This window comes from Notolepis coatsorum (genome assembly GCF_963971535.1).
Source record: "Notolepis coatsorum genome assembly, chromosome: 1".
NCBI lineage: Eukaryota > Metazoa > Chordata > Actinopteri > Aulopiformes > Paralepididae > Notolepis > Notolepis coatsorum.
The window spans coordinates 24,535,061-24,550,523 of record NC_140165.1 but is presented as its reverse complement, the minus strand read 5'-3'; the positions used below and the strand labels follow the sequence as shown (position 1 = coordinate 24,550,523).

Sequence of the window (15,463 nt, the reverse complement as noted above, 5' to 3'; positions counted from 1 at the left end):
TCTGTCTGTCTGTCTGTCTGTCTGTCTGTCTGTCTGTCTGTCTGTCTGTCTGTCTGTCTGTCTGTCTGTCTGTCTGTCTGTCTGTCTGTCTGTCTGTCTGTCTGTCTGTCTGTCTGTCTGTCTGTCTGTCTGTCTGTCTGTCTGTCTGTCTGTCTGTCTGTCTGTCTGTCTGTCTGTCTGTCTGTCTGTCTGTCTGTCTGTCTGTCTGTCTGTCTGTCTGTCTGTCTGTCTGTCTGTCTGTCTGTCTGTCTGTCTGTCTGTCTGTCTGTCTGTCTGTCTGTCTGTCTGTCTGTCTGTCTGTCTGTCTGTCTGTCTGTCTGTCTGTCTGTCTGTCTGTCTGTCTGTCTGTCTGTCTGTCTGTCTGTCTGTCTGTCTGTCTGTCTGTCTGTCTGTCTGTCTGTCTGTCTGTCTGTCTGTCTGTCTGTCTGTCTGTCTGTCTGTCTGTCTGTCTGTCTGTCTGTCTGTCTGTCTGTCTGTCTGTCTGTCTGTCTGTCTGTCTGTCTGTCTGTCTGTCTGTCTGTCTGTCTGTCTGTCTGTCTGTCTGTCTGTCTGTCTGTCTGTCTGTCTGTCTGTCTGTCTGTCTGTCTGTCTGTCTGTCTGTCTGTCTGTCTGTCTGTCTGTCTGTCTGTCTGTCTGTCTGTCTGTCTGTCTGTCTGTCTGTCTGTCTGTCTGTCTGTCTGTCTGTCTGTCTGTCTGTCTGTCTGTCTGTCTGTCTGTCTGTCTGTCTGTCTGTCTGTCTGTCTGTCTGTCTGTCTGTCTGTCTGTCTGTCTGTCTGTCTGTCTGTCTGTCTGTCTGTCTGTCTGTCTGTCTGTCTGTCTGTCTGTCTGTCTGTCTGTCTGTCTGTCTGTCTGTCTGTCTGTCTGTCTGTCTGTCTGTCTGTCTGTCTGTCTGTCTGTCTGTCTGTCTGTCTGTCTGTCTGTCTGTCTGTCTGTCTGTCTGTCTGTCTGTCTGTCTGTCTGTCTGTCTGTCTGTCTGTCTGTCTGTCTGTCTGTCTGTCTGTCTGTCTGTCTGTCTGTCTGTCTGTCTGTCTGTCTGTCTGTCTGTCTGTCTGTCTGTCTGTCTGTCTGTCTGTCTGTCTGTCTGTCTGTCTGTCTGTCTGTCTGTCTGTCTGTCTGTCTGTCTGTCTGTCTGTCTGTCTGTCTGTCTGTCTGTCTGTCTGTCTGTCTGGAAGGTTTATCAAAGAGTTCTATAAGGTATAGATGGTTTCAACTTGACAACATAAACATTCTAAATGGACCCATGTTTACTTCCTGTTTGCCAATATCAATAACTGACAGGAAATAAAAATAGGTGCAGGCTATAATTCCCTAGCAACACAATTCCAGTGAAACCGTCTATTTACTGGCTTGGCTGATGCTGGAGAAGCTGTGCGACTGCCTGGGGGAGGTGGAGAGGGGGAGCTATCCAACAATTTGACAAGGCCACACATCTGGGGACAGCGAGTGAACTCATTGTCTGATGACAATAGGGCATTAAAGCAGCAATAGTGCCACACCTCAACCTATTTAGACATTTTATATACATAATATCAGACTAATGCAGATACCTGATCTGTGTTTATACTATAGTGTATTACCGTATGTATGTGGTATAGTGTTTATGTAGGTAGGTAGGTAGGTAGGTAGGTATGTATTTATTTAGACAAAACATATACAGATCATTATTTCACATATTTGCTTTTGTCAAGGAGAGAAACGAAAAAGCCAATGACTTATTTACATTGTTGTCCTTGGAAGTCAAGGATGCTTGATACAACACATACAACTCATTACAGAAAATCATTCACAATTACATTTGCATAGCAATAATGGCACAACCCTTAATTAATACAAACATGTTCATTTGTGTCTCAGAGCACCCCGAGGGGAGGGGGTGGTGGGAGGGGGGACGGAGAGAAATTCCGGCCTTGACAAATTACATTTGCCATCAGCTAGGACCGGAGGGGGAGGAGTTTGGATATGACTACAGTTGCTGTCATAGCAGGGGGATAGGATGTACAATACAGTTAATGATTACATGTACATCTGGTGGACACAAATATAGTGTACATAGTAAATGGTCTTTTGTGTACTGTCTCAGAACTCATGTGAGAGTGGTCAACAAATGTGTTTTTTGTCAGTTGTTTCATTTTTGAGACTTTAACACATCCTGCGCCAATACGTTGTACGACGTGTTTCAAGTACATGCGAATTCTGCCAATCCACGGCGTACAACGTTATTGAGATCATATTTCATATTTTCGCCATGTTATTCATATTTCCCTCACGGAGCCTGGTCTGATGCAGTGGGACTCTGCAACGCTTCAATACTGCCCCCTGGTGGATGATCGGCGAGTTGCCAACCCGGAAATGGCCGGTTCGATCTCGGTGCGTCTCCGAAATGCGTCCGGCCACTCGCATATCATTGCGGGACTCTAGCCACACACCGTGGATATGGATCGCTGCCATAACTCAATAATCGACATGATTTGGGCGTGTATTATTATTATACAAACCGGAAATGGATCGACTCGATCCCCATCAAATAACTGGGATCCTTTTGCTCCAGTCTCATCGCCCAACGGTAAGAGAACGTTGACATTACTTTCAGCCTGTTTGTTTATTATTATCCATGCAAACTGCTCTGATCTATATATCACCCATACTACATAAAGAATTTAACGACGATCACGGAATTATAAACGACCCCCCCCCCCTCCGTTCATCCGTGCATGATCAGTCATAACGTTTAGGATCATGTACAGTTAACATTTTTAATATAGCGTGGATCGGCAACAAACGTCATTTGATAATCTATATATGCGTTTATGCCAGATATCTCACGTTCTAGGAATTACTGCAGAAAACGATAAAAACATATTTATATTCTAGATGGTATTTTCGTATAAATGTATGCATGAAAAAGTAAAACGTTCCTACATCCTGAACGATAGATAATCGATGTTGAATGGGCCATAGTAATGTCAATTTAGCAATACAATTAAAAAAGTTATAGCCCTGCAAAGAAGGTGAACAGCTCCATAGACTTACAGTACTGTCAGAGAATGGTATAAGATGCTGAAAGTGCGTGGCAGGGAATGTGTTAATGAACGTTTGTACTCTGCTCTATGACTCAGCTGTATCAGTGAAATAAGGGCATTTATTAACATTGAATGTGAAAATGAGCACATGCCTATTTCACGTCATGTTACATTTCAAAACAAGCATTGCCTAATTTGGAGGTGGAGACTCTATTCTCTGATCTAACTAACATACAACCTTGTTCATCTGATGTCACTTCATTTGACTGTAAATTGTGTTTCTTAGGCATTGTAGTGAGTCATCACTGTAGTATGACAATGACATGGTAACAAACACTGTCTACTTTGATGTGCACGCAATATTCAGATGAAATGACACGACATGTAAAAGCCGGCTATCGGTGGTTGATAGCTAACATTAGCTTACCGGCCAGCAAGCTAAGCTAACCTTCATCACCAGTAAAGCATGTTCAGGGGTAGAAGAGGAAATGTGAACATTTCTGATTAACTCATCCCATCGGCAAGATGAAGTAACGTTTTTTTTTCTTCATCATGGTTTTCAAGATCACTCGTCTTAACTAACGTTAGCTCGACCATGAACCTGACCGAAACACCGCTGATGGTTATATGCCACTCACTGGGGCTCCACCCCATCTAACTGACATTAACCGCTAGTCTTATTTCCTATTTATTTCTTTGGTACGAGTTTTAAGAAAGTAACTGTGGCTAACTTTAGTAACGTTACTGTAAAAGGCACACGTTGCAGCGCGGTGCCACTGCTGGTCTTGACCGCATTCTCTCGGATCCTCAGATTTCTACAAACGGGTGAACGAACCAGACGGAAGAGATGCAGCTCTTGTGCGTCACGCTGCTGGTCGTGTTTGCCACCGTGTTTGCCGATGACAAAGATGTCGGAACCGTGGTTGGAATCGACCTGGGCACCACCTACTCATGGTAAGAAATTGTGACTGTTGTGTAGACTTTCAAAAAAAGTAAATGGTACCCATAAGATATTAAGTATGCTTGGCAAAGATGGTAATTTGTAAAGTCTTCGTTATGCATTTGTCTTCTCTAGCGTTGGAGTATTCAGGAATGGCCGTGTGGAGATCATTGCCAATGACCAGGGAAACCGCATCACTCCATCCTACGTGGCCTTCACCGCGGAGGGTGAGCGTTTGATCGGTGATGCTGCCAAGAACCAGCTGACCTCCAACCCAGAGAACACCATCTTCGATGCCAAGAGGTTGATTGGCCGCACATGGGCTGACTCCATGGTGCAGCAAGACATCAAGTACTTGCCCTTCAAGGTGAGGTTCTTAACCATGCCTGGCTTTTAGAGCCTTAGGTGGAATTCCTGCAACCTAAAAGTGGCTAAGAATGTTCACCTCTGAGGCAAATTGCTCAGTGTACCATACTTTTGCCTCCTAGGTTCTTGATAAGAAGAGTAAGCCCCATATCCAGGTGGACATTGGGAATGGTCAGATGAAGACCTTTGCTCCTGAGGAGATCTCTGCCATGGTGCTGGTCAAAATGAAGGAGACCGCTGAGGCTTACCTGGGCAAGAAGGTAACTAAACTCATTCCCAGATAGAAATGAGGGGTTTTGAGTAACAATATTTGAAAAAAAATTCATACAATTTGCAATGTATCAAACTATGACTATTTGCTTGAAAGAGATTAACCCTCTTCTTGTCTTCTCCTAGGTCACTCATGCTGTGGTCACTGTCCCCGCTTACTTCAATGACGCCCAGCGACAGGCCACCAAGGATGCTGGAGTCATTGCCGGTCTGAACGTCATGAGAATCATCAACGAACCGTAAGTGTCTTTGTGTAGTATCTTTTATCACTCACCATGATTTTAAAGATGAACTTAAACTTTCTTAGAACATCTTAATAACGTCTTGCTCTTATCTCATCCAGAACCGCTGCCGCCCTTGCCTATGGCCTGGACAAGAAGGACGGCGAGAAGAACATCCTCGTGTTTGACTTGGGCGGCGGCACCTTCGACGTCTCTCTGCTCACCATCGACAACGGCGTGTTTGAGGTCATAGCCACCAACGGCGACACCCATCTGGGAGGCGAGGACTTTGACCAGCATGTCATGGAGCACTTCATCAAGCTGTACAAGAAGAAGACTGGCAAGGATGTGCGCAAGGACAACCATGCTGTGCAGAAGCTGCGTCGCGAGGTGGAGAAGGCCAAGAGGGCCCTGTCCGCCAGTCACCAGGCCAGCATTGAGATTGAGTCCTTCTTCGAGGGAGAGGACTTCTCAGAGACCCTGACCCGTGCCAAGTTTGAGGAGCTCAACATGGTAAGAAGACCGTTTCCCATAAGTCAAAACCTGTATATATATATGCACATTTAACTTAAGAAAACCTGCACTTGCAGAACACAACTAAGCCTTTTTCTTCCCATGCTAGGACCTGTTCCGTTCCACCATGAAGCCTGTACAGAAGGTGCTGGAAGACTCCAACATGAAGAAGCATGACATTGATGAGATCGTCCTGGTCGGAGGCTCCACTCGTATCCCCAAAATCCAGCAGCTGGTGAAGGAGTTCTTCAACGGCAAAGAGCCTTCCAGGGGCATCAACCCCGACGAGGCTGTGGCCTACGGAGCTGCTGTGCAGGCTGGAGTGCTGTCTGGAGAGGACACTGGTAGGTCACAATCCAGACATGAGTCACTTTTTTGCGTTGCGATGCATATGTTTCACTGCTTTTGATGCAGTGTAACATGGGACCTGGACACCTTGACCTAAATGTTTCTCATTCTTGTCTTCTAGGTGACCTGGTTCTTCTAGACGTGTGCCCCCTGACTCTGGGTATTGAGACGGTTGGAGGAGTCATGACCAAGCTGATTCCCAGGAACACTGTGGTGCCCACCAAGAAGTCTCAGATCTTCTCTACCGCCTCCAACAACCAGGACACTGTCACCATCAAGGTCTATGAAGGTAAGAGAAAACTGCATGACATATTGATGGAAACCTATTAGGGCTGTACCGAATGTCATTTTGTAACATTCAAATCTTCTATTGAAGTATTTGAACGAAGCTTCAAATGTCTGTCTGTGAGGTTCGCCTCTTCCCTGGACCTTTAGTTCCTGTTCCCTGGACCTTTTATTCCCTGTCTCCTCACCTCACCAGCCCCCACCCTCGCGTTGTCGTTACTGTGAGGTTCGCCTCTTCCCTGGACCTTTAATTCCTGTTCCCTGGACCTTTAATTCCCTGTCTCCTCACCTCTCCAGCCCCCACCCTCGCGTTCGTTTACTCTCGTCTGCTCTTCAGCAGCCCACACCCTTGGACTACCTTATTTATGTGTTTGATTGGTCCGTGCCGAACACACACTTCTAGTCAAGTATCAATTACCATCACGCACCTGATGTGTGTTCTAATTAGCGCCCCAGTGGGCTTTAAATACCTGGATCTCCCCCCCAGTCCTTGTCGGGTCGTTCTCTATCTGTAAGCTCCTACGGGAGATTCCCTATCTGTATCTGTTTCTTTATTCTGTATGCTGTTTCATCTCCGGCGTGAGACGAGGTGCAAGCCTTCGCCACCTGTCGCCGTTTGCCTGGAGTGGGACACAGTACTGCGCTCTCTAATTCTCTACGGGAGGTATTCCAGTGTTCCACTCCAGACCCCGCGCCAGACGTGCTCCTACAGCAGATGCGCACCACTCCAGACTCCGCGCTGATGCGCTCCTACAGCAGACGCGCTCCTACAGCAGACGCGCACCACTCCAGACCCCGCGCCAGACGCGCTCCTACAGCAGACGCGCACCACTCCAGACTCCGCGCTGATGCGCTCCTACAGCAGACGCGCACCACTCCAGACTCCGCGCTGATGCGCTCCTACAACAGACGCGCACCACTCCAGACTCCGCGCTGATGCGCTCCTACAGCAGACGCGCACCACTCCAGACTCCGCGCTGATGCGCTCCTACAGCAGACGCGCACCACTCCAGACTCCGCGCTGATGCGCTCCTACAGCAGACGCGCTCCTTCAGCAGACGCGCTCCACTCCAGACGCGCATCGCTCTCTAATTCTCTACGGGAGGATGTGTCTCTCCGAGCCGGCGCGCTCTCCGAACCGGCGCGTTCTCCAAGCCGACGCGCACCACTCCAGACTTCTAGCCGGCGCGCTACTTCTCCAGACGCGCATCGCTCTCTAATTCTCTACGGGAGGATGCGTCTCTCCGAGCCGGCGCGCTCTTCAAGCCGACGCGCACCACTCCAGACGTCTAGCCTGTGCGCTCCTTCTCCATCCCTGTAAGCAGCTGTGGCCCTCGCCCTGTCCAAGGCCTTAACCCTGTTCTCTCTGTCCAGGTCTCCAGCCCGCCTCCGCGGGCCTCTGTCCCTGTTCCCCTCTCCAGTGCCCCTGTTCCTGCCCTGTCCTTGCCCTGGCCCTGTCCTTTAGCCTTAGCCCCTTAGCCTGCTCGCCTCTTAAAGGCACATTGCCCTTTTTCCTTGTTCCGGTATTTTTGTGTTCTCCCTTAAAGGGACAGTGCCGCTTTTCTGTTGTATTCAATAAATGCCCAGTTCTTGGCTTACTCTCATACCTGTCTTGTGTTGTGCGATTGGGGTCGGTTACAAACCATAACAGTACGACCCGACCCGTCGACGACCCCAGCCAGCACAGACAGTGTATGTTGAGTTTGTCCTTTGTTAGCTCCCCTGTTAGCCTGTTAGCTCCCCTGTTAGCCTTTGTTAGTTCCCCTGTTGACTCCCCTGTTAGCTTCCCTGTTATCCCTGTTAGCTTCCCTGTTAGCCCTGTTAGCTCCCCTGTTAGCTTGTTAGTCTCCCCTGTTAGCTCCCCTGTTAGCCTTGTTAGCTCCCCTGTTAGCTTCCCTGTTAGCTCCCCTGTTAGCCTGTTAGTCTCCCCTGTTAGCTTCCCTGTTAGCCTCGTTAGCTCCCCTGCAGCTTGCCAGGCCTCTACTACCAGCTTGGCCCCAGTCTGCTAGCCATGCCCAGGCAGCTAACCCGGTCCCTCTGCATGGCCTCCACTTTTTGTGTAGCTTTCCCACTGCTAGGACTGCCCCTTCAGCTAGCAAGGTCAGTTTCCCCACTGCTAGGACTGCCCCTTCAGCTAGCAAGGTCAGTTTTCCCACTGCTAGGACTGCCCTTTCAGCTAGCAAGGTCAGTTTTCCCCACTGCTAGGACTGCCCCTTCAGCTAGCAAGGTCAGTTTTCTCCCACTGCTAGGACTGCCCCTTCAGCTAGCAAGGTCTGTTTTCTCCCACTGCTAGGACTGCCCCTTCAGCTAGCAAGGTCAGTTTCCCCGCTGCTAGGACTGCCCTTTCAGCTAGCAAGGTCAGTTTTCTCCCACTGCTAGGACTGCCCCTTCAGCTAGCAAGGTCAGTTTTCTCCCACTGCTAGGACTGCCCCTTCAGCTAGCAAGGTCAGTTTCCCCACTGCTAGGACTGCCCCTTCAGCTAGCAAGGTCAGTTTTGTCCCACTGCTAGGACTGCCCCTTCAGCTAGCAAGGTCAGTTTCCCCACTGCTAGGACTGCCCCTTCAGCTAGCAAGGTCAGTTTTCTCCCACTGCTAGGACTGCCCCTTCAGCTAGCAAGGTCAGTTTCCCCACTGCTAGGACTGCCCCTTCAGCTAGCAAGGTCAGTTTTCCCCACTGCTAGGACTGCCCCTTCAGCTAGCAAGGTCAGTTTCCCCACAGCTAGGACTGTCCTTCCAGCTAGCTTGTTCTCTCATGCTGGTCCAGCCCTGTCTGCTAGCCTAGCTCCGGCAGCTAGCGCAGCCTCTATGTTAATGTAGCATTACAGCTAGCATAGGCCCTGTAGCTATCAGTGTCCTCTAGTTACCCCTCAGCTCCTCTAGTTACCCCTCAGCTCCTCTAGTTACCCCTCAGCTACCATAGTTACCCCTCAGCTACCCTAGTTACCCCTCAGCTACCCTAGTTACCCCTCAGCTATCCTGTCCCTCTGCTAGCCCCACTTTTGGTGTAGCTTCCCCGCTAGCTTGGCCCAATTTTTTGTTTGTTGCCTTGTTATGTCCCCTGCCCCTCTGTCTTTATTTTTTGGGTCGCCCGGTGGCTCCCGTGGAGGGGGGAGTACTGTGAGGTTCGCCTCTTCCCTGGACCTTTAGTTCCTGTTCCCTGGACCTTTTATTCCCTGTCTCCTCACCTCACCAGCCCCCACCCTCGCGTTGTCGTTACTGTGAGGTTCGCCTCTTCCCTGGACCTTTAATTCCTGTTCCCTGGACCTTTAATTCCCTGTCTCCTCACCTCTCCAGCCCCCACCCTCGCGTTCGTTTACTCTCGTCTGCTCTTCAGCAGCCCACACCCTTGGACTACCTTATTTATGTGTTTGATTGGTCCGTGCCGAACACACACTTCTAGTCAAGTATCAATTACCATCACGCACCTGATGTGTGTTCTAATTAGCGCCCCAGTGGGCTTTAAATACCTGGATCTCCCCCCCAGTCCTTGTCGGGTCGTTCTCTATCTGTAAGCTCCTACGGGAGATTCCCTATCTGTATCTGTTTCTTTATTCTGTATGCTGTTTCATCTCCGGCGTGAGACGGTGCAAGCCTTCGCCACCTGGAGTGGGACACAGTACTGCGCTCTCTAGTTCTCTACGGGAGGTATTCCAGTGTTCCACTCCAGACCCCGCGCCAGACGCGCTCCTACAGCAGACGCGCACCACTCCAGACTCTGCGCTGATGCGCTCCTACAGCAGACGCGCTCCTACAGCAGACGCGCACCACTCCAGACCCCGCGCCAGACGCGCTCCTACAGCAGACGCGCACCACTCCAGACTCCGCGCTGATGCGCTCCTACAACAGACGCGCACCACTCCAGACTCCGCGCTGATGCGCTCCTACAGCAGACGCGCACCACTCCAGACTCCGCGCTGATGCGCTCCTACAGCAGACGCGCACCACTCCAGACTCCGCGCTGATGCGCTCCTACAGCAGACGCGCTCCTTCAGCAGACGCGCTCCACTCCAGACGCGCATCGCTCTCTAATTCTCTACGGGAGGATGTGTCTCTCCGAGCCGGCGCGCTCTCCGAACCGGCGCGTTCTCCAAGCCGACGCGCACCACTCCAGACTTCTAGCCGGCGCGCTACTTCTCCAGACTCGCATCGCTCTCTAATTCTCTACGGGAGGATGCGTCTCTCCGAGCCGGCGCGCTCTTCAAGCCGACGCGCACCACTCCAGACGTCTAGCCTGTGCGCTCCTTCTCCATCCCTGTAAGCAGCTCTGGCCCTCGCCCTGTCCAAGGCCTTAACCCTGTTCTCTCTGTCCCTGTCTCCAGCCCGCCTCCGCGGGCCTCTGTCCCTGTTCCCCTCTCCAGTGCCCCTGTTCCTGCCCTGTCCTTGCCCTGGCCCTGTCCTTTAGCCTTAGCCCCTTAGCCTGCTCGCCTCTTAAAGGCACATTGCCCTTTTTCCTTGTTCCGGTATTTTTGTGTTCTCCCTTAAAGGGACAGTGCCGCTTTTCTGTTGTATTCAATAAATGCCCAGTTCTTGGCTTACTCTCATACCTGTCTTGTGTTGTGCGATTGGGGTCGGTTACAAACCATAACACTGTCGTCATATTTTACGACGTAAGCACGTATTTTTATATTGAATTCTTTTTAATAAATATCCTCAACTAAATCCTCAATTTGAATAAAGTGATTAATCTGATTGAGTTTAATAATAAAAAAAGAATCAACTATAATGAATAACTTGTCAGTTTCGTCAACATAAATAATCCAATAAGGGCACGGTTGGTACGAAAGTGATGGTGACGTCTTGATGGAGTGCCAAGCCAATGCAGATAGGCTACATCATTTATGATAAATGTTTTATTTAAATTTTTATGACGAGTCATATACTATAATATTAGTGTAGCCTAATCTTTATCTGCAACTGTGAAGAAAAACCCCATTGGTTTAAACGGAATGAATAGACACATAAAAAAATATATATATTTAAAATGATTATATTTTTTAATAAAAAATTCGAATGTTGATTTAGAATTCGAATGTCAACATTATGAACGAAGCTTTGAACTATTCGGTACAACCCTAAAACCTATACATAATGGCTAGGATTTGAAGGTGTGATGAAACTTTTAACAGTCAATTCATCTTTATTCATATATATATTTTATATAAACATGCCTATAAAAATTATTATGAAACAATGGTTTCATAACTTTGGATTCGGGTTGTAATTTTCATTTCTTTCCCTTCAGGCGAGCGGCCCCTGACCAAAGACAACCACCTGCTGGGCACCTTCGACCTGACTGGTATCCCTCCCACTCCCCGTGGTGTACCCCAGATAGAGGTCACCTTCGAGATTGACGTCAACGGCATCCTGCGCGTCACCGCTGAGGATAAGGTCACGGGCAACAAGAACAAAATCACCATCACCAATGACCAGAACCGCCTGACACCAGAGGACATTGAGCGCATGGTGAACGACGCCGAACGCTTCGCCGATGAGGACAAGAGGCTGAAGGAACGCATCGATGCCCGTAACGAGCTGGAGAGCTACGCCTACTCTCTTAAGAACCAGGTGGGCGACAAGGAGAAGCTGGGCGGCAAGCTGTCCGACGAGGACAAGGAAACCATTGAGAAGGCTGTGCAGGAGAAGATTGAGTGGATGGTGTCCCACCAGGACTCCGACACAGAGGAGTTCCAAGCCAAGAAGAAGGAGCTGGAGGAGATTGTGCAGCCCATCGTCGGCAAGCTGTACGGAGGCGCCGGTGCACCCCCGCCCGAGGCGGGAGAGGGTGAGCAGGGTGAGCAGGAGGAGAAGGATGAGTTGTAGGCAGCGAGATGGAAATGGAAATGGAGATGGCAACTCTCAGCAGCTTTTAGAAGTGGCAAACATAGAAATGGACAAATTAAAAGGTTGGTTCAACACAAATAAGTTATCACTCAATTTGAAAAAAAAACAACTTCATGATATTTGGAAATTGTAAAAGAATCACTGATCCTCAACTGAAAATTGATAATGTAAAAATTTTGAGAGTATATACAAACAAGTTTCTAGGGGTCTTAATAGACCACAAACTCTGCTGGAAACCCCATATAAAATATTTGTGTTCAAAGTTAGCGAGAAGTATTGGTATACTGGGCAAGACTAGATATATCCTGAATCATAAAACTCTATACATTATATTGCACACTCATTGTACCATATCTATCATATTGTGTTGAAATCTGGGGAAATACTTATAAAAGCAACTTACAAAAGATATGCACACTGCAAAAAAGAGCCATACGGGGATAGTACATCATGGTATATATTTAGATCACACAAATAGTCTGTTTGTAAGGAGTCAAACATAAAAATTCATTGACTTAATCAAATTCAAATCTGCACAAATTATGTTTCTGGCAATAAAAAACAAATTACCAAGCAACATTCAAAAAAATTTCACGGCTAGAGAGAGTGTTTATAATTTTAGAGGGACATTAGCTTTAAAGCAACCTACGGTACGTACAACTCTTAAAAGTATGAGCATTGCAGTTTGTGGGGTATCACTCTGGAATGGTCTGGATGCGAATATAAAATTAAGCAAAAATATCAATACATTTAAAGGTAGCTATAAACAAGCACTTATGGACACATATAAGAGAGCGGAGCTTGAGCAGTATAATTTTTTCTCATTTGGATATTTGGATATATAAAAAACTACTTTTATTTTATTTTTTATTTGTTATATTATTTTTATTTTTATTAAATTATAATGTCAAATATTGTAAGGAAGGGGCAGGGCTTGATAAGTTGTTTTACTTCCCCCTGTCCCTTCTCGAACACTTATTGTATGGAAATTAGAGCTGTCAGGCGATTAAAAAAATTAATCTAATTAATTACAGGATTTGTAATTAATTATTCTAATTAATCGCATTTTAATCGCATAACCATTTTATGCCTGATATTCTATATTCTATAATCATATTTCAAATTGCATGTGTCCAGATGGCAGAATTCAGTACTGTATCTACAAAACCTTCTGTTTAATCATCTTCCATCTATTAATTTGCTTAGATTTTTCAGGTCTGGTCAATTTGAGCATGGTGTTATTCACAGTCAAAGATAAAAAAAAATTATTGATATTCTCATTTGGTTCATTACAATTGACTCAAAATAAAATTTTCATTCAATCAATCACCGTGCAGATTGATTGATTGAATGAAAATGTTATTAACAGATTGCAGAATGGGTACAATACAGTACGGCTCAATACACACAATTGTTAAGGGGATGCAGACCAGAGAAAGACTTTCGTCTTGTTTACATCAGGGTCCCCCATTTTCAATTCATAATGAATTGTAAGTAAGGGTGCAACTTGCACCGTGCAATCCATTCTTTGTGGATCTAGCCCACAGTATTTCTGACACTGGGAATACATTCCCTGAGATTCATAGATGTCCCTAGAATCAGATACCAAGAACATGCAAATGGACCATATTAAAAAAAAGTATGTAAATATGTATTCTACATTCTTATGGAATGAATGAGATACAAAAAAAAATTATAAAAAAAAAAAAAATTATAAAAAAAGAAATTGTAATTAATTTTGAGTTAATTTTCATAACGCGATAATTTGCTGTGTAATTAATTAATCTAATTAACGCGATAAACTGACAGCCCTAATGGAAATAGTCTTTGACTATTTACCTTTTTGTTTTTTAAACTTGTTTTATGTTCGAGACAAATAAAAATCAAATCAAATCAAACTCTGCATCTTCTTTCCTACCGCACCCTTGCCTCTCTGGTAGTGGCACTCAGATGTACATAATGGACTCATGGTGAGGGGAAAGGTCAGAAAAGGGGGTGGCTTTAAATGCCAAGTTTCAAGGTGTGTGAGATGTTTCTCTTCGCTGTGAAGCAGAGATATTTGTTGGCCCGGTTTCGAGGCTCGCTGCTGCTGTTCTCTCTCAGGCAGTCCTGAAAGGGGTTCTTGTAGAGGGGATGGGGCTTAGTGGGGGTGGGTGGGCCATCAGTGTGGGTTCTGTACAAGGGCAAAACGTGTTCACAAGCAATGTTAACAAGTTATTTATTGAAATTTGGTCAATGTAGAAAAAAGGCTTTCTACTGGAAAGACATTGAAATAAATGTTTCATATAAAATTTGTCTTTGGTTCTATTTCTTTCTTTAATTAAGTGTCATGTATGTCATGTTTTTGGGTTATCAATGAATACTTTGTTTTACATGTATTAACTCTAGAATTGCCACAGTTATCTACAATAGCAACGATAAAGAAGTGCCAACCACATTATTATTATAATAATGCATCCAGTTTTCTTTTAAGTGTTTGGGTTAATCAGAGTGTTTACCAATCGTATATTATTGTTTTTTTTTGTTCCAAGTGTTATTTTTGATTACATCACTAACAAAATAATAAAAGAAAAAAGACTAATTTAATCAGATTAATCACTTTATTCAAATTGAGGATTTAGTTTGAGGATATAAAAAAATAAAAAAATAAAAATTATAAAAAAAATTAGAATAATTAAAAATGAAAGTTCGAACGGCCGTTCGAAAAACCCTGACGAAGTTCTAATCACTTTAGTCAAATTGAGGATTTAGTTTGAGGATATATAATAATAATAATAATAATAATAATAATAATAATAATAATAATAATAATAATAATAATAATAATAATAATAATAATAATAATAATAATAATAATAATAATAATAATAATAATAATAATAATAATAATAATAATAAAGAATTTATAAAATTATAATTTTTTTATTTTAATTTTTTTTATTAAAAACGAAGGTTCGATCGTCCGTTCGAAGAACCCTGATGAAGTTTGAATTCCAAAAACAGGCTTCGGGGACAGCCTTGCCAAACATATTTATATTATTCAAATGGGTAGAAACATTTGTGTGTATATATATATTCAACAATTCTCTCAGAAGATCTCATTGTGCATCTTGAGACAGTACTGAACAGTACTGAACAGATAGACTAAACAACATAGACTGAAACCTGCATTTCTCAACCAAGGTGCCTTGCCGAACGTTTTGCTGTGGAAAGGTGAGTGTCCACAACGGCTAGCTAGCTGTTCTACTTGAATACTGAATGTTAATATGGAATCAGACAATATTGAATACTGAATGTTAATATCAGACCATATTGTATGACAGTGAAGTTATTGAATCTTTTTGCAGTGTCTCTTTTCGGTGTTGCATGCTTTAGATGGTCCCTGGCTGCGCACTTGCCTCAAGGCCGACTGCACATATAGATCAATATTATTATTATTAAATGTACAGCTCCGAGGCCAGCTCGCCTCGTTTAGGTGAAAATAAGGTTGTAGCTCATTGTCTACCTTACTACGATAGGAAAGAGGTGTCCTTTGTGTTTTAAAAACATTTCGCTTAAGAATGATTGACCGCGGACATTCAAATCTGTGAATATCTTTCTAACTTTACCTAAGTCTCCCGATACAATAAAGCGAATCTTCATCACAAATCATATTCTCAA

General features: G+C 45.3%; 1 protein-coding gene across 1 annotated transcript; it reads left to right on the top strand.

Annotated features, from left to right (window-relative positions):
- Nucleotides 1-3,867: 3,867 nt before the first annotated feature.
- On the top strand, nt 3,868-11,871 carry LOC311242070 (endoplasmic reticulum chaperone BiP-like; the record flags this gene model as incomplete). Its single annotated transcript, XM_084331021.1, has 8 exons — nt 3,868-3,974; nt 4,096-4,327; nt 4,449-4,586; nt 4,723-4,835; nt 4,940-5,330; nt 5,440-5,674; nt 5,800-5,967; nt 11,205-11,871. 8 exons carry the CDS (start codon nt 3,868-3,870, stop codon nt 11,780-11,782), a joined length of 1,962 nt encoding a protein of 653 aa, XP_084187147.1. The 3' UTR covers nt 11,783-11,871.
- Nucleotides 11,872-15,463: the final 3,592 nt, after the last annotated feature.